General features: G+C 43.6%; 1 protein-coding gene and 1 pseudogene across 3 annotated transcripts in view; both read left to right on the forward strand.

The window, feature by feature from the left end:
- The window catches only part of gig (TSC complex subunit tuberin), a 162,390-nt gene that overhangs the window by 138,741 nt on the left and 4,994 nt on the right, over positions 1-18,655 (forward strand). For 2 of the 3 annotated variants that reach the window (XM_075882244.1, XM_075882245.1), the window contains 3 exons: positions 3,602-3,869; positions 9,414-9,553; positions 9,972-10,050. In XM_075882244.1, the coding sequence (XP_075738359.1) occupies positions 3,602-3,869; positions 9,414-9,553; positions 9,972-10,050 (487 nt within the window). Of the gene's footprint in view, positions 1-3,601; positions 3,950-9,413; positions 9,554-9,971; positions 10,051-18,655 lie in introns of those variants that run through there. The other variant, XR_012888402.1, reaches the window with a different exon arrangement.
- LOC142784336 (uncharacterized) lies at positions 380-2,825 on the forward strand (annotated as a pseudogene).

Raw genomic sequence — 18,655 nt, forward strand, 5'->3', positions numbered from 1 at the left:
AGTCTTTGAAAAACCTTGAATTTCTCGAATGATAAATTTGAATTGGTATTTTTGTTCACCAAAACGGTTTTTGATGCTGGACTTCTGTTATTTGAGTTCTAAAATGAAACCAACAAATCATACAAATTTTATACCTAATTAGCTGACTCTTTTTAGGCAGCTGGCAATTGTTAGCGTTGGATGATGTAGTCTCAGAGGCAGCATTCACTGTACAGGTCGTGTGAATGACGAAAAACGTCACCGCTCGTGCTAGCGGAAGTAGTATCGGCTGCGAGCGCAGTCGCCCCCATCTCTATCACATCTCTATTTTCTCCATCGAAACTGTGTGTGCGCTCAGCCTAGTTGTGTCGTTGTGCGGCCGGCATTTTTTGGATTGAGCATGCCTTTGGGGCAAGTGATGTGGTATGCGCAACAATGCCCGGAAAAAGCAAGTTTCAGACTACATGGCTTAACCATGATGGCTACAAGCATTGTATTGCACCTTACACGACGAATCCGTCTCGGGCAAAGTGTAAGCTTTGCAGAAAAACTTTTGATGTGACTGCTATGGAAGAAGCTGCTTTAAAAAAAAAAAAAACACATGAAAAGTGCCAAGCATATTGGCGAAGTCAAAATGGGGCAAGGAAGTGCGCTGAAAAGCTACCTGATGCCCGTGTCGACAGAACACTCTACTAAAGCGTCTCCGTTGCAGTCGCCAAGCCTAAACGATGCTTCTAAAACGCATGAGCTTGTCACTGGCACATAAATTCTTTGAACTTTGAAAGTATTCTCATCCCACTTCTTTTACCAGTCGTCAACCCAAGCAGGGAAGTTATTTCGACGCATGTTCCCAGACAGTGAAGTGGTGAGAAGAAATGTGCCTGTGTGACATGCCATGGTCTCAGATCTTTTTTTTCAGCCTTGCAGCGAGAGCTAAAGCAGTGCAAATTCTTCGTCATACTTTTCGATGAGTCGGCAAATGACTATTTGCACAGTAAGCAAAAGGATGGGCACGTGAGGTGTTGGGACTCCGCTTAGAAAGTGACAACTAGGTATTGCACCTCCGCTTTTCTGCGACATTCTACAGCTGATGACATTTACGAAAAGTTGCTAAGCTCGCCTGTGCCATTGCCCCTGGCAAAAATTCTTCAGATATCTATGGACGATCCTAATGTCAATCTGAAGTTCCCTAAGGGCCCCCAAGAGCACTTGCAGGAACATTACCAAGTTTTATGTGTACTTGGGCACTTGTGAACTTCACGAAGTGCACAACACGTATAGAGCAGGAGTTTCAGCTACTAAATGGAGATTTGATTGCCTACTATCTAATCTGAACAGACATTTAGAAGATGCCCCAGCACAGAGAGGGGGCTTTTCTTCAGTTACAGGCCAGCACACTTTTTCTTTCAAGTTTGTCGTCCACAGGTGATTGGGGAATGTCTCTGTTATTGAGAGAGCATTGGTGGTGTGATCTGACATCGGAAAGTACATCGAGGCTGCTATAAAAAAAGATGTTACTCTTCCAAAGTGTGCCTCATTCAACAATTTGTTTGACTTCAGCTGGGATGCTTTGCTGCCAGCAAAGTTGGATTTCGCATTGAGTGTGGCAATGGCTTTAGAGCCTTTTCTGGTAGAATATACCAGACAGACAAACCTATAGTTTTTTTTCTTGCAAGGGATTTAGAAACTGTTCTCAGGAAGCTGCTGACAAAGTTTTTCAAATGTTCGATCCTTTCTGGCAAACGAATCATTGGCTTGCTGAAGATCGACATTGATAATGCCAAGAATCATGTCCCACTTGAAAAGATGGATACAGGCTACAAAGTCGAGCAAATCATCAAGAATTCTCAAGTAATCTCAAAGGATGTGTTTCCGTTCCGGATGGAATGTAAACAGTTTTTGATTAGTGCCACAAAAAAAGTCCTAGAGTGAAGCCCCTTGAAGTTTCCATTTGTTAGAGGCCCTTCTTTACTATACTCGCGAGAGATGTGTTGAAAGCCCGACAAATACCTTACGGGGTCTGGAAAGGTATTGAATGCCCTCGTTGCTGCGGGTAGAATAGCTGAACACTTTCGAGACACTATGTTGGTTGCGTTAACGGAGCTTCTGCACGAGCAGGAACATAAGCTTAGGCAATATAATAAGAGTGTTGATAGGCTGGATGAGTTCTACCTTGACCTCTTGAAGTTCAGTTCAAGCTGCTCTGAGTTATGGAGCATCGTAAAGCTTCTGCTTGTGCTCAGTCACGGCCAGGCAACAGTTGAACGGGGATTCAGTGTGAACCGACTAGTGTGCGTGGAGAATCTCAAGGACCTTTCCTATGTGCGGATTGTGTGTGGTGCAGTTGAGAAGGCAGGTGGTGTCCTGCAGGTTCCAGGGAACTAAGGATGGCTGTGTCAGCTTCTAGACACAAATATGGAGCATACCTGGAAGCCCAGAAAAAGCAGGACCTTGAAGGTTCAAACTGTATAGAGGAAGAGGTTGATGCCACGAAAAGTAGAGGAAGATGTTGATGCGACGAAAAGAAAAAAAAAAAAAGGCTAGAAATGGCTTCAGCAGATGCCTATGCTGGAAAAGTGGAGGCAAAAAATGGCGTGGCATACATTGTTAAATCAAATAACTTCAGGAAGACGGCAACGGAGGAGACTGGTCAGCTGCACTCACTCCACGTCCAAATTCAGCAAAAGCTACTGGAGCTTGCCTGAAGTGGGCAAGCATGAGGATTTTTGCCCTTTGTGCATTTGCAGCAATTTGCATCTATGTAGTATTTTGCTAAAGCTTCATTCATTTTTAATGCGTGCAATACAAGCAGAATTGCATTATGATATGTTTAAGGGGGCAGCTACTATAAGGAGCTGTTTCTGGAGGATTTTTGTGCCTTGTGCATTCGGAGGAACATAGTGTAATATTTGGTAAACTAAGTCTTTTTTTTTTATGGTGTGCAATACAAGCAGAATCGCATTGTGATATTTTTAAGTAGTCAGCTATGGGGAGCTGCTTCCTGAAGATTTTTATGCATGTAAAGCAATTTAGATTGTGATATTTGGTAATTTATTTTTTATTGCATGCGCTACAGATTTGTATTGTGATACTATATATATTTATTTTTGCAATAAATGGTCAGACATTTTGATAGCCCTGTTTCAAGATTTTCGACTTGGGGAAAAAAGAAATTAAGCTATCAAAGAGGACCTTGAAAGTCCTTGATATTCTTGAATTTTCTCCATAAAACCTGTACGACTATACGAATCCTGTATGAGATGCTTCTTATAAGCGCGGTACCACCTCCTAGTTTTCTGTTCAACTTCTGTTTTGTTCTTGGGCGCAGTGGCGTCCCTTACACCCATTTTTTTTTATGTCAGTGTCTCTTATTGAGGGGCTTTACTGTATATATGCATCCCCACCCCCACCCCTTTTGTTTTCATCTTTGAATACTGTAGCATTACAGTCTTGTATATATTTCAATTGAAGTCATTCCTACCGAAGCATACTGTAGTGTGCTTATACAACTGTGAAAGCAAAAGGAACCACAATATCGAAACTGGTAAATCCACTCATCAAGAAGAGCAGGCACATTGCTCTCCAGCTTCTGTCTTGACGCAACTTGTGTTGACACGTGCAGGATCGATCTGTGGGAGTGTTCGATCACATTCTGACCTACGAGACGCACAAGATGGGCCTCCTGTATGTCGGACCGGGGCAGTTAGGCCGCGAGCAGTGCATTCTGTCCAACACGCATGGTTCTGTGCGCTACACTGCCCTGCTGTTGGGGCTGGGTTCACTGGTGCGCCTCTCTGAGCTGGACCCGCGTCGCACGTACTTGGGTGGCCTGGCCTGCTCGGGCGAGGATGGCACCCACTGCCTCTGCTGGCAGGACGACGTCACCCAGGGCAAGCAGCTCCATCACCTTCCTCTTTTCCTCCTCCTCGCCTGCCAGCTTCCTTTGCAACTGCTTGTGGATGTCCTGTGGGTGCGTGAGCATGCATGCCATCATCAGCCTTCCGAGCTCACATGCTGTTTTTCTTGTGACCAACTGCTGTTGATCATGCTTGTAGGTGGCAGGGTGCACGTAAGAATGGTTATCAGCAGCCATAACATTTCCATCAATCACTAGCTTGCCAGCCCATGTGCACACACTGAATTCAGGTAAATACAGTTTCAAATGCGTATTTAAGCTTGGGAAGCTGAAGGCAAAGCCCATAGCTGCATTTTACATCTACAAAGGCAATGTCTCAGCAATGAATAGCTAAAATGTTGGTATCACAAATGAATTGAAATGTTATTCTAATTAGGATCATAGTCCAATATTGTATCAGTTGTTCTCTTTCTTTTTTTTTTGAAGAGGTAATCTCTGTGGTCCAAATAAAAGGAACATTTCATTTAAACGACCCCTTACAGCAAAAGTTCTGTTTCCAGCAATCATAAGGGTATAGCACACCACGACAAGTATACAAGAGAGACACACTTTTGTGTCCTTGTCCTGGTGCGCTATATCAATATGAATGATGAATCCCAACCGTCTAGCCCGCCAGCGTGCCTTAGCAAAGTTCGTTTTGTTTGCAACTTTCTTTATAATAACTTGTAGTCTTGCGTCTGGTAATTCCAAAATTGAATCGTAAATGCTCTGATGCATCGTATAATTATTGCTGGCATCGTTAATTGAGAACAATTTTGCATCAGTTCGAAACGCTCGCCTAAATACCATAAGAAACAAGTGCCTCAGCTTCGGTGATGCTGAACACACTGATTTCAAATTGGGGAACCCCCAAGCGATTAAGAACGAGACGATGTGGGTGCTTCGGGCTTTTCCCTATCTGAAGAAAAAAATGCATTTATGGTGTAAGTAGGTAAAACCACCTTGAGAATAGCTCGACAACCGAGCAACAGGGATAACGAACAAGTCTTCAACGGGTGCCAGTTTATTTACTCATACTGTTGGCCTGTCGGCCGTTACAGGGTGGGTCAAAGCGGGACATTTGCATGGTTAGTTAAAATATTGTGTGCGCTCTCCCTCCAAAAATGTTCTCTGACATCGACAATATTTGCCATACTCGTGGAACATCATCAGAGAATAATGTTCTACATCAAACCTGAGAATATGACAATGAAATATCTTATAGGCAATACTCGTCACTAATAATCGGTGAGTAGTAGTACCCCAGTGTGCTGGATTGTCAAAAAACACAAGCATCTTGAGTTTTCGTATGATTGTCAGGGATTTTTCAAGCATTCCGTGATGCATTGCTTGGTTTGGGCGTTACAAATTTAAGTGCCCGTGACCTGTTTATGAGAGTACCATTGTCTAATCAAGCGAACTTTGCGCACAGAGAGGTTTGAGCACTCCTCTCAGGAGTTAGTTTGGCTGACCACGTGCTACAACAGCTTTGAATCTCACAGTCCTGTCACATGTCAAAGAAGTTTACCAAAAAATACCATTGCCTCATTTTTCTAACAGAGTAGGCTTCCTCACTGCGTTTGCATAAACTGAACATTTGGTTAGCATTTCCTGAGGAAGGAATGTTTGGTTATGACTGGACATTTTCTTTTACCAATTGTAGGAAGATAGAAATTCCTAATGTTGCTGTTGGAGACATTAGTGGGGTTTATCACTCATCTTGCTTATCCAGTTCTTGGGTGATAAATGTGGTACCCTTAGTGGTCACATTTAAACACAAAAATGCATACAGCCATACGCATACAAAAAGAAGTTATTGATAGTGTTTCATTAAGGCTCATTGTCTGCCCCTGCTCTACCTAAAACAAAAACAGTTAATGTAGTGGTGGTCCAACCAATTCAGTTAAGTATTTTGAGAAATTTTGTGAGCAGTAGAAATGTTATCTTGGAGAAGATTTTGAGGAAGCACAACTGTGTTTTGAAGCAGACACAATGCAGTTTGGGAGCTTCTGAAGCAGTACAGTGAAACGTTTATGTGCATATGAAAATGCTTTTGTAAAGGTGCCCTGCAACACTTTGCCAAGTAACCATGAAACGGCTTCATTAGAGAAGTTTATTGCCTCATGAATTGGTCGCTGCAGAAAACATTTAGCATTCTTCAAGTACAAGCGGAGTTAGAGGTTTGTTGTACACTCTAATTGCTTCCTTTCTTCTCTTGTCTCAACAAGCTTGCTGAAAGCTAAGCAGGCAGGTATATGGTAAGGGGTAAAGGAGTAACGTCATGCGTATCATGACATTGAACACCTAATTTTTCTTTCTCTGAACACACAGTTTACCTTCAGTGTGATCGCATGCGCGATGCTGTGGCAGCAGTAAAAGATTGTGACAGCATGTTGGATGGCAGGAACATAGTTGAAACATTGAACTTGCATTACAGGCTTTTCCTGAACTTTGGGAGCAGGCAGAAGTGTGCCAGGCTCACATCAGGACTGATGCAGCCCTGATACACTGCTCTATATTTTCCTCCTTTTGTGCCTGTCCACATTGCCTGCAATTGTTTGCATTGTGCCTATTTGTTTTGACCACTATATGTTGGTGCATTGACATGACTAGGCATGATCAGTGCGCACTTTGTGTGCTTTTCTAATCCTCTCCTACATGCATGGAGCTGTTCTTCTCAAATTGCATTTGAACACCTAGCCTACAGGTAATATAATATAGGCTTGTGTGAATGTTCGAATGCTTTGAATGAATATTACCGTATTTGAATTCGCTTCGATTTGAAATTAAATTGTTGAAAATTTGAAATGAACTAAATATACGTCTGTTAGCATACGCATGTAGCTTCTGTAAATTTGGTTTCACTGCAATGGATAGGTGCTAAGCCGTGAAAGCACATATCTAAATGTATATTAGTATGCATGTGACCCCCTGCAAAGGTGGTTTCACTGCATAAAAATGTGCTAAGCCCTAAAAACATTTAATTAGGGGAAATCTACACTGCCGCAAAGCCCCACTTCTAGGTTAAATGAACATATTGCTCTTATATGGATTGATCATTTTTTAAGTTTAAAAGCTTGTTCCAACAGATTATACACTTCAAGTATAGTGAATTTCAGAACATAACATATTTTACAGGTTATCACTTGCATTCATCAAAAGTAAAATCTTTACATCATTTAAAGTTGTTTCCACTTCCTTTGAACCATATAAATAGAATTTGCACGAGTCTTGTTTCAATTTTTAAAAAGATATTGTGCAGGTTCATTAGGTTATGACAGATATGCCCATTCTTTATAATATGTGATATATGCTATTCAAATTCGATTTGAAATTACTCGACCTAAAATTCACTATTTGTACAAGCCTAAATATAATACTATTTTGAAGCTGCATGGTGCTTATGTGTGGTGACCTGAAGGATTAAGTAGGCCTTGCCACATGTTCCCAAGTAGCCATGATTGGTATTCATTGTCTCACAAATCTGCGTCCTCAAAAATAATTCACATGCTTCAAGTATTAGTTGAACTACATGTAGTTATTGTAGGTTCTGAGTGCTTCCTCTCTTGCATCTGGACAAATGTATTGGAAGCTATGCAGGAGCTGGATGGCAAGAGGCTATGTCACTGCATATAATGGCCTTAAGCTTTTTCTTGTATTTTTGCTTGAACATGCTGGCTGCACCTTTCAGTTCAGGGTACCGTGAAACAGTATTAAATGTGAAGCATTTCTTTACGTACTGCAGGCATTTCCTGCATCATGCGAGCCAGCAAGGCACCTACGTCTGGGAGCTCTCGTGATCACCTCTTTAACTTGGGGTAAACCAAAATCGGTATAGGAGAGTAAGATAGTTTGATGAATATGGCTTGCTGGTCAAGACAGGAGTAATGTCGAAATTCCGTTGTGTGTATCGTCAAGCCCTTTCCGCCAAACGTGTGGCACATACCCACGGCTAGGTATGTGCCGCAGGTGATCGACAGTTTATATCTACAGTAGTACCCCAATTATGCGACTTTTAGGAAACAATGCAATACTTTCGTATAATCCAGTCATCGTATTATCGAAAATCTAAGATTGTAGGCAGCGGCACTCAGCCTTGCCCATAAAACTCTCTATTGGCTAAGGCACTCGGCTGTTGACCCGCAGGTCGCAGGATCAAATCCTGGCTGCATTTTCGATGGAGGCGAAAATGCTATAAGCCCGTGTACTTACATTTGGGTGCACGTTAAAAAACTCCAAGTGGTCCAAATTTTCGGAACCCTCCACTACGGTGTCTCTTATAATTATATGGTGGTTTTGGGACGTTAAACCCCACATATCTATATTGTCCAAAAACGGGTACAGACTGCCTAAATAAGCCCAAGGCACGACCTTGTGCCTCTGCAAAGAAACTACATTAAATTATTCTTGCCAGGTGGCAGCTAATGGCAGCATTACTTGGTTAAAAGAGGTGCGAGCAAGTCTTTATTCTCAACTTTAAAAAAGTTGAATCCAACGCGCATATTTCTACCGATAACCAGAATCCAAAATATGCCTGCGTCTGGAAATGGAAGCCAAACGCTATGCCAAAAGCCTCCTGACTGAAGAATCAGACACAGTGTGATCGCTATCACATAAAGGAAACGAACCATGAGTTTGCGTAGAATGGATGCTAGAATGCCTTTTTGCGCAACAGAGCTGTGCACGTTGTAATTTGTTGGTTTGTGAAGTGCAACCAGCGATGCCCTGCTGTTATTATGAACATTGGCGTCAATTGAAAGTAATTTTGTACATTGAAAACAGCTGCATCGCGCCTTTATATGTGCGCAAGCCTGCGATTGCTTGAAAATATTGTCACGGGCTAAGTAGATGCCTGATGCCAGTGTATACTTTATTCCCCGTAACAATATAAGCTTTTCAGCCATCTAAAGCTACTCTGTGTGGATAGAGCTTGACTAAGTAACAACCCCAAATATGCACGCATGCGATCTAGGCATATGTAGAAGCACATGAACTTCGAGGAGAATAAATTTTTCATTCTAACAAGACATCCTGTCTTTTTACTTTTCTGATTCTCAACCTAGGGGAACGCAAGGTCATAATATGCACTCATGAATATTTGGATGATGTTTGATTTGAGTAAAGTTGTTTCTTTTTTTTTTTCTGGACAGAATTTGAAAGTTTGCGTAAAACTGCATTGTATGATCAAGGCTTTTAATAAATTACTTTTATGGGGATTTTGCCGGGATCAAACTGATTCTTCAAGAAATGCGGGTCGTTGCGAAACAAGGGGACCTATCATCAAAGTTCCACTGTTTCTAAACATCGGTAATAAATTGTTAGCTCTTGTTGAAGTGAAGAGCTTTAGAAAGGTACACATGATATTTATGAAACTTGTCAATGTGATGATTACCAGGTTGTTATAGCATGACATACATTTTTTTTTTCAAGTAGCTGCACCTAGCAATGCTTCGGAAGATGTGGTATGGGGCTTTATTCTAGTGTAGGTGTTTGCCTACCTACAATTTCGTGATGTAGCTACTTTTTGTGTCTGCTTCAGTGGTGTTCCACGTGGCCACACTGATGCCTAATATGGAAAATGACCGGCAGAGGGGCAACAAGAAGCGCCACATCGGCAACGACTACGTTCACATTGTATACAATGAAAGCAGTGAGCCCTATGACCTGGCGACCATTCGGGTGCGTTGCTTTCACCTGTGCATGCCTTGCGATTCACTGTACTTGACTTGACATATAAGTGAGCTGGAAATGGATGCACTGGTCAAATTTAATTGCATTCATACAATGCCAGCACATAATTAAAACAAACAATATGGTAAGGCCAATTTATGAGTCGTATACAACACAATGACTAGATTTAAGGTGTTTTTTTATTTTTCACCTGTGCATCAGCCATTTTGCACAGAGCGAGTGCTCACACTCCGCCCTGGCATTTTCCAAGAATCTAGTATGAGCTTGGCTGGAGTTGCTTTAATGCATGCCTTCAGCAATATATACTGTGTTCTTGCAGTTTTTTTAAGCTCAATTCCTGGTGCCACCCTTTCATACATGCTTTTTTTTTTAATTACTTGCCGTTAATATGCTTTATTCATTACAGGGGGACTGTCACTGTGTGTGTGTTGTTGTGCAACCTCTCAAGCTGGGCCACAACTTGGTGTCTCTGGTGGGAAAGCCTGGTGAGTAGCAGCCACAAACTGAACTATGTGTGTTTGTACATCTAGCTTTTAACGGACCTTGCAGCATTTATGCAGCATGGTCAGAAAACATTTTTGATCAGTAGCCAAAACTCTTGGGAACACGCGAGCCAAGTATTATTATGCAGCAAGTGGCCTGAAATTTTCAATTCTCTAAGTCACTTGAAAATGTTTCTCCCTTCTCTCGACAAGGAATGCCATAAACCAAAATGACTGCACCATATACCCAAATTCACGACCGTAGGCTGACTTGAGCATCATGAGGTCCACATTTTCGGTGGTTGCCAAGGGAGGCCACCGCATGTCCCCACACACTCTCTCAATAATACCATACCTGCCAAGTCTCCCGGATTGTCTGGAAAAACACCGGACTTCCACCGTTTCTTCCGTTTGTACGGTTGGCATGAAAATCAACCGGGTATCGAAAATTTTGTGTGTGATATGGTTGCATTGACAAAAATGCAGCTTGATCTGCTCCAGGCGTTTTGTGAACCCACCGCATTTTATTATAAATGAATTTAGGAGGCGTTCATATAAACATACAGTAGAATCTCAATGATGTGAAAAGTGCAGCAGATATGAATTCGTGAAATTCCTTGACCAAATTCCACTGTCTTCATTCGACCGAAATTTTAATGTTCCAAACACTTTTTCCTACTGAGGGGAACAGCGCAAAAACGGGACAGAGAAAGAACGAACGCACGACACGAGGGACATGACACTTTTTCCTAATCGCGGTGGGTGATATGAACTTTAGTACCGCAACTGTCGAATGAAGGCCGAGAGCAGCGTGCTCGAAGCTTCGGAAGTACGCGTGCGACCAGCGTACGCACTAGTGCATGTGGTTGTCGTTACCACAAATGCTGTGGGCGAAACCGGGGTTGTTCATGACACGATTATGTATGGCTACGACGTAACTGACAGAACTCCGAAAGTGTACGCGCGTGCGCGTTCAACGCTCAACCAGTCAAAGCAACGCTGCTTTCCGCAAACTCTGCGAACAAAAACGCTGCAGATGCGACCGTAGACAGCATAAAACGACCTGGTTTCGAACACACGTGCACAGCCAGCACATGCGTATTGAAAGCAGAACTACACCTTTTGCCGCAGCCGCCATGCACAAAACCGCAGTTGCGGTGACGCGGTAGTGATCTACGAGCTCCGAGGGCATTCCAATGTGTGGATAGTGGTTCACTGTATCCTAAACGTTTGGACATGCAATGCTGTATGTCCTGGCATGCTGCTTAAGAGAGCATCAGGACACTTGCAATGGAGCCTCCATATGGATGAGGGGTGCATAGACTCCACCCAGATCCAGTAATTATGATGTAAATCTGAAGAAAGTAAAGTTAGCTGCTGGCAGCAAGTGGTCTTTTTGTCCAGTTTATTTTCTTTGAACTTACATCGTACTAATTACTACGAATAACACGCCCTATGCTTTCCTTGGCTTTCTTGTCTGTTTTAATAGATGTTGTGTGTAGCAAAAGAAATGAGCCCCTAAAATTTTCTATTTCATGACGCCACTCATAGCCACAGATAGAGATGATGGGCTTAGGTAAACTAAAATGACTAAAGGTATTGGTAATCAACCGTGCTATATTGGACTGTTTTGTGAGAATATTAGCACTGTATGTGCTCAAGTACTGCATAGTTGAATATGGTGTGTGTCTACTTTTCAGTGACCAACTAGCATGTTTAGGATAGGATAGATTGCATGCCATATTAAATACCAGGCACCTTAAGTTCAAGTGGCATTTGATAGCTTAATATTAGGGGTTAGTGAATGGTGAATGTTATAAGTGAATCTAGTATAAATCAAATAGTGATGAAATCGAATCATATAGTATGAGTACATATCGAATTCTGTTCAAATAGTTGTGTAATAGCCAGGAAACTATTTTCAAAGTGGTCCTACACTGGTAAGGTAATTTTTCTGCAAAAGCTGTTATATCACAACAGCCCATTTTTGTAGCATTGTCGTCTGCTGACGCCGGTGTGCATAACAGCTATCGAGCACCACTAGGGAAAAAAATATAATCGGGCATGAAGCGGGATAGAATTCAGGCCATTGGCATGGCAGTTGAGTAATCTACCACAGACTCATGCTGCTGCTTGAAACTCTTTTGCAGAAAGATACTGTACATTGATTGATATGTGGGGTTTCACGTCCCAAAACCACCATATGATTATGAGAGACGTCATAGTGGGGTGCTCCAGAAATTTCTAACACCTGGGGAAAAGATCCTGTACAGGCTTCATGTCAAGCATGAATTATGGTAAGGTGTAATATAGTGTGATAGCAGAGTAAAGCTACACAAGGGGGTCACACATTGAGAATTGCATAATGAGTGAGTGGCCTAAAGTTGCCTTTTCTTATAAAAGGCCCAGCCACAATTCTCCATCATTGGCCACAGCATCAACAAAGGGCACATGTACCTTAGAGACTTGTGGTGGTACCTCGCTTCCCAGCAGAATTATGTTATGTATACTGGCGCAGTGTGTGTTACCCCACTTCACAGAATTTTGGGGTTTTATGTCGTAGCGGGTACCCTACAAATGTACGTGGTATAGTTGTTCCAAAAGTTTACAAGGAGCTCTAGTTATGACTGTTCGGAATGTTCCAAGCAGGTCTGTAATTATTAGGAGCTACAACATTTTATTTGAAACAAATATTCACAAGTTTTAAAGAAGGAACATTACGAATAAATATTTTTAACGACTAATAATAACACAATTATTTAAACTTAGGCAAGCTCAGCACAATGCATTCGCGGGCTAGTTGGCCTAAATCCATAGTGCTTTTTTAGCACAAGACGATAGCACAAGACAGAAGATAGGAAAAAGTGCTTTGTCCTGTTTTCTGTTTTGTAGTCTTGTTTTGCCATAAGAAAGCACTAAGCCAGGTTCATATACAGCCGCAGGTGGAGCCTTCGAAATATTTTGTATTTGCAGGTTGAAATGTAGCAGTGCTTATATGATTCAAGGGGCTACTTTGTCAACAGCCTCAAAACTTTGCCTCAGCCTCAAAAGTTGTCAAAACTGATACATAAATATTATTGCAATAGCAATTATATGGACACTCTCGGCTGGATTTTGCCGCAGGCGTCGGCGTCGCCGTCACTCACCGTATATGTCATCATCATCAGCCTGACTACGCGCACTGTAGGGCAAAGGGCTCTCTCATGATCTGCCGATCAACCCAGTCATGTGCTTTCTGTTGCCACGTTATACCCGCAAACTCTTTAACTTTATTGTCCTCCTAACTTTCTGTCTCCCCTTCGTGCGTTTGCCTTCATTGTGAATCCCGTCAGTTATACTTAATGACCAGCGCTTATCCTGCCTATATGCTACGTATCGGCCCATGTCCATTTTTTCTTCTTGATTTCAACTAGGATATCCTTCACCCCGGTTTGTCCCCTGATCCACGCTGCTCTCCTCTTGTCTCTTAAGGTTACACCTCGCATTTTTTTTTTCCATCGCTTACTGTGTTGTCCGCAATTTAAGGTGAATCCTGTTTGTAAGTCTCCAGGTTTCTGCTCCATAGCTAAGTACCGGCACGATGCAGCTGTTATATACCTTCCTCTTGAGGGATAGTGGCAATCTACCAGTCATGGTTTGAAAGTGCTTGCCAAATGTGCTCCACCCCATTCTTCATTCTTCTAGTTACTTTAATCTCTTGGTTCGGCTCCATGGCTATTACCTGTTCTAAGTAAACGGAAACATTTACACTTTCAAGTGCACTATTACCTAACTTGAAGCACTGTTCTCTTCCGAGGTTGTTGTACATTACTTTCGTTTTCTGCAGATTAATTTTAAGACCTACCTTTCTGTTCTCCCTGTTCAACTCCGTAATCATGAGTTGCAATTCGTCCCCTGAGTCACTCAGCAATGCAATGTCATTGGTGAAGCGTAGGTTAATAAGCACTCTTCATTAACTCTTATTCCTAGCTCTTATACAGTTAAACCTCGTTATAACAAAATTGGAGGGCTGCCGATATTTGCTCGTTATAACCAATATTTCGTTATAGCCGTAGCGGGAATTTACCGCAAATATTATGCACTGTACTTACCCCCAAAAAATAGCAGGTGAAATAGCATCCCGCCGCACGGTGGTATGCAACAAAATAACCGCATTCCCAAATAAAAAGGAAAAAGTCATGCACCTGTTTTAATGCACTTCAAAATATACAGCTTGCATTTCAGACAGACTTAGCTGCAAAGAAGTCCGTAATTGGACGTTGATGCATCTTCCTGATGCGAACGATGGCTCGCTCAGCTGCGGCCGCAATGTTCAAGCCATCTTCGCCGCCCTCGTGAGCGCCGAAGTAGCGGCGTAGTACGTCCACCGTGTCTAATGCCTCCGACCCCGTCGGCACGTTTGTCTCCTGTTCGTCGACAGAGTCATCGTCACTGGTTTCGTTACGATCACTGACAGCGCGCACAATATCGTCATCCAGGAGCTGCTCTGTTGCCACCACTTCCGAGTCCGCACTCACATAGTCGTAAAACGACTCGCTGTCAGGCACGACACCGGCGTCACGTGCCGTCCATGATGCAGCGACTTCGTCTGATGTGGCAAAACCGTCCGGCACAGTGGGCTCGTCTCTTGGCTCATCGCTGGCGTCTGGTGCGGTGGCAAATGAGGCGTGTCGAAAGCAGTTTGCGATCGTGGTCGCCGTCACACTCATCCACGCCGCCTGAAGCATTTCGAGCGCAGCGTACAAGTCAACATCGGTGTCTTGCTTCATCCTCATGTTGAGCAGGAGCTTGTCTATCACACGCTTGCGGTAACCTGCCTTCAGCGACATAATCACGCCTTGGTCAAGCGGCTGTATTTTTGCTGTGCAGTTGGCAGGAAGGAACAGCAACTCGATGTTTTGAAGCACGGCAGCGGTATGGTGGGCGGTGCAGTTATCTAAAACAAGGCACACCTTGCGGTTCGCCTTTGCCAGCTTCTCGTCCCATTCGCAAAGCCATTTTGAAAAAATCTCCCTGGTCACCCAGGCTTTGCGATTGGCTACGTTCTTGACTGGGAGCTGACTCTTTCCCTTAAAGCAGCGAGGGGATGCACTTTTGCCAATTACGAAAATTGGCAGCTTCTCAGAACCGGTCATGTTTGCACAAAGTAGCGCAGTGATCCGCAGCTTACTTTGTTTGCCGCCATGGCACGGCTCGCCTTTGAGGGCTAACGTCTTTTGCGGCAACATCTTGAAAAAGAGAGCGGTTTCGTCCGCGTTAAAAATATCCTCCACGCTGTATTTTTCTAGCAGCCGCACGATGTTTTCTTTCGCCCACTTGGTAGCCTCTGCTTCGTCGACAGATTGCGATTCGCCGCAGACCGCTCTCCCGACAATGTCGTGGCGCTCCTTGAAGCGTTAGAGCCAACCCGAACTTGCTACGAAGTTGTCATAGCTCATAATGCAGGCAAAGTCTCTCGCTTTTCTTTGCAGCAAGGTGCCGCTCACCGGCAGATTCACGGCCCGCGTGTCCAAGAACCATTTAAAAACGGCCCTTTCGACAGCTTGAAAGGCAGGTGCCCTCATCCTCTTAGCGCTTCCTTTCAGGCCACGTGCAACAGCGTCGATGATAGACTCCTGCTTGCTCAAGATGGTTGACAGTGTGCTCGTCGTTACGCCAAAGTCTCTTGCCACGTTGCCTTTCTTGGTCCCCGATTCGACGACTCTTATCATAGCCGCCTTCTGATCTGGCGTTATGCGCTTTCGCTTTCCGCCTGGCGCATTCATGTTGCTGGAATCACGAGAGCAGCACGATAAAAGATAAGGCGGAAGCGGTCGAAAAAGAGAAAAAACACGCACGCAAAAGCAACGCGGCTCATGTCGGCGAGCGACAACACTTGCAGAGAACGTGACTGTGAAGAGGAAGGAGCAGAAGGGGCGCTCTTTTGCGCTGCCCTCTAGGAACCGGTTACTCAAGGGGAAGGGGGTATGTAAGATTAGGAAGCGCGCCTCAGCGCCATGAGAAAGGGGAGAGGGAGAATATAAAGAAGACACAAAAGAAAAGAAAAGGGCGAGACGTTCGCGGAGCTGCGGAGCGCTCCGCTGTCGGTGGTAGCCAAGCGGTGCACGTGCAGCGACCTCTCCTCCGGAAACAGCGCGTGCCGTCTGCTTTGCGCGCGTTGCTGGAGGGCGCGTGGCGGGAGTTTTGAACTGCTAAATACAGTTCTCGCGTTGCACGCTGTCTCAAATTCGCGTTGTGCACTGTCGTGACATCAGCTCAAAATTTTACTTTCTAACAAAATTTGTTCGTTATATCCCATAATAAGCAAATTTGGCCTCGTTAAAACGAGGTTTTGAATACATTGGTTTGTATGGGGACTTTCAAGGGGAATTAGGATTTGCTCGTTATATTCATTATTTCGTTATAGCCCGTCTCGTTATAACGAGGTTTAACTGTAATACGAGCTCTTACCATTCTGTGGTCACTGCATCTGATCTTGCCAACTACTTCTACATCCTATGCACTGTCTGGGTCTGCACACAGAATGAAGTCGATTTCATTTTTAGTTTTGCCATTAGGACTTCGCCACGTCCACTTACGGTTAGCCCGTTTTCTGAAGAAGGTATTCAAGATCCGTAAATTATTACGTTCTGCAAACTCTACTAACAACTCCGCTCTGGCATTTCTAGTGCCGATGCCATACTCCCCCACTGCATGGTCTCTGGACTGTTTCTTGTCTGCTTTGGCATTAATGTCAGCGATCTGAATAGAATACTGTGTCTTTACTTTATTAATTGCTGACTCTAGGTCTTCATAGCAGTGTTCAACCAAATGATCATCATTGCTCGATGTAGGCGTGTAGGGCTGTACCACTTTCATCTTGTACCCTATGTTAAGCTTAATTATGATACTTGCCACCTTCTCACTGATGCTGTAGTATTCTTTTATATTGCCAGCGATATTCTTGTGTATGAGAAACCTCACCCTTAGTTCTTTTTTGTCAACTAAGTGAACACGACATTGCTTTTGTACGAAATTTTTTTTTGGCTCGCCGCTTTTTAGGACTAGAAATATTTCGCTCCTTATCTCCTCATCCACTCTTTTACGTTATTAGGCTAACGGTTGATGTAATTACTAATACGTATGGTTGACTGCCGTCTGAGGGCTACTGTCTTCTATATCTATTTACCAGAGTTTTTTTTTACTACCCCAAAATGTCAGCAAAGTAGGATGCTGCTTTTAAGGTAGTGCATGTCTATTCTGTATCAGTTAGAAACTTTTTGTGTTTAATTTTCATGCACTCCAACTGCCCGCGACGTGTGCACTCAAAGTAAGAATCACATAGAAGTAGCCGACTAGTCCCAAAACAGGAGCGCGCGACTCGTCAGTTGACAAGAAATGTCAAAGTAGGAGCGCGACCACTCGAAATAAGCACAACTCCGACATTGCGGAAACTTTGAAGCCAACAATGTCAAAGTTTGAGCGAGACAGGAAGAAGTTGGGAGAGAATAAACGGGCGAGAAGAAAGGTCATCCAGGGCACTAAGCCGGCCTGAAATCCCAAGGTCAGTAGTTTGAAACCGTGCTGGATGCTTTTTTTTTTTTTTCAGGAAAATTAGATTTTCAAACAGTTAAAAAAAAAAGGTGAGGCAAGCTACGAGTCAGGTGAAGCTGGGAGTTGATCGGTGGTGGGGTGGTATTCTATATTGCTAAGAAAGTGCAACAGAATTTCCTACTTAGAGATAGCGCAGCAGCCTAGCATGCCACGACAAAATTCGGTTCGAATAGAGATGTAATACCATTCCCAATTGTACATTTACTTAAAATGCGTGAGGAAGAAATCGTTTAAAAAAGAAGGAAAAAAAAAGAGGTCTGGAGTGGGACCTCACTGGTGACCAGCTGTAGGTAATGCACTGCCTCACCAGAGCAGGATTGGCCATCCTGGTGCAGTACCTGGCCACAACCTCCCATGAACACAGCAATTAACCCTTGGCCCTCAGTCCCTCGCAGCTGCGAAGCAACTGTCCAAGGCGGCGGTCAGACCTGTGACGCAGCGGAGGTTGCTGAGAATCCCCGAGTCCGACAGGCCGCCATTGGAATCTGAACTTGGCTGCCTTCAACACTAGGACGCTATCCAGTGAAGCTAGTCTAGCTGTGCTATTCGAAGAATTAGAGGGTGTTAAATGGTGCTCAAAAATGGACCATATATATATATATATATGAAAACGCAAAAAAGAGAAATAATCCAGAAAAAGACTCCGACATTTGGAATCGAACTTGGAACCTCTGAAATGTGAGTGCAAGGTGTTAACCACTGAGCGACGGAAAGGCATGCTCTTCAACGTTCAACCGGCAAGCTATTTATATCTGTCTAGTGGCTAAGGTACTCGGCTGCTGACCCGCAGGTTGCGGGTTCGATTCCCGGCTGCGGCGGCTGCATTTCCGATGGAGGCGGAAATGTTGTAGGCCCGTGTACTCAGATTTGGGTGCACGTTAAAGAACCCCAGGTGGTCAAAATTTCCGGAGCCCTCCACTACGGCGTCTCTCATAATCAAATGGTGGTTTTGGGACGTTAAACCCCACAAATCAATCAATCAATCAGCTATTTATATCTACCACTTACCGCTGTT

This window comes from Rhipicephalus microplus, chromosome 2 (genome assembly GCF_043290135.1).
Source record: "Rhipicephalus microplus isolate Deutch F79 chromosome 2, USDA_Rmic, whole genome shotgun sequence".
Taxonomy (NCBI): domain Eukaryota; kingdom Metazoa; phylum Arthropoda; class Arachnida; order Ixodida; family Ixodidae; genus Rhipicephalus; species Rhipicephalus microplus.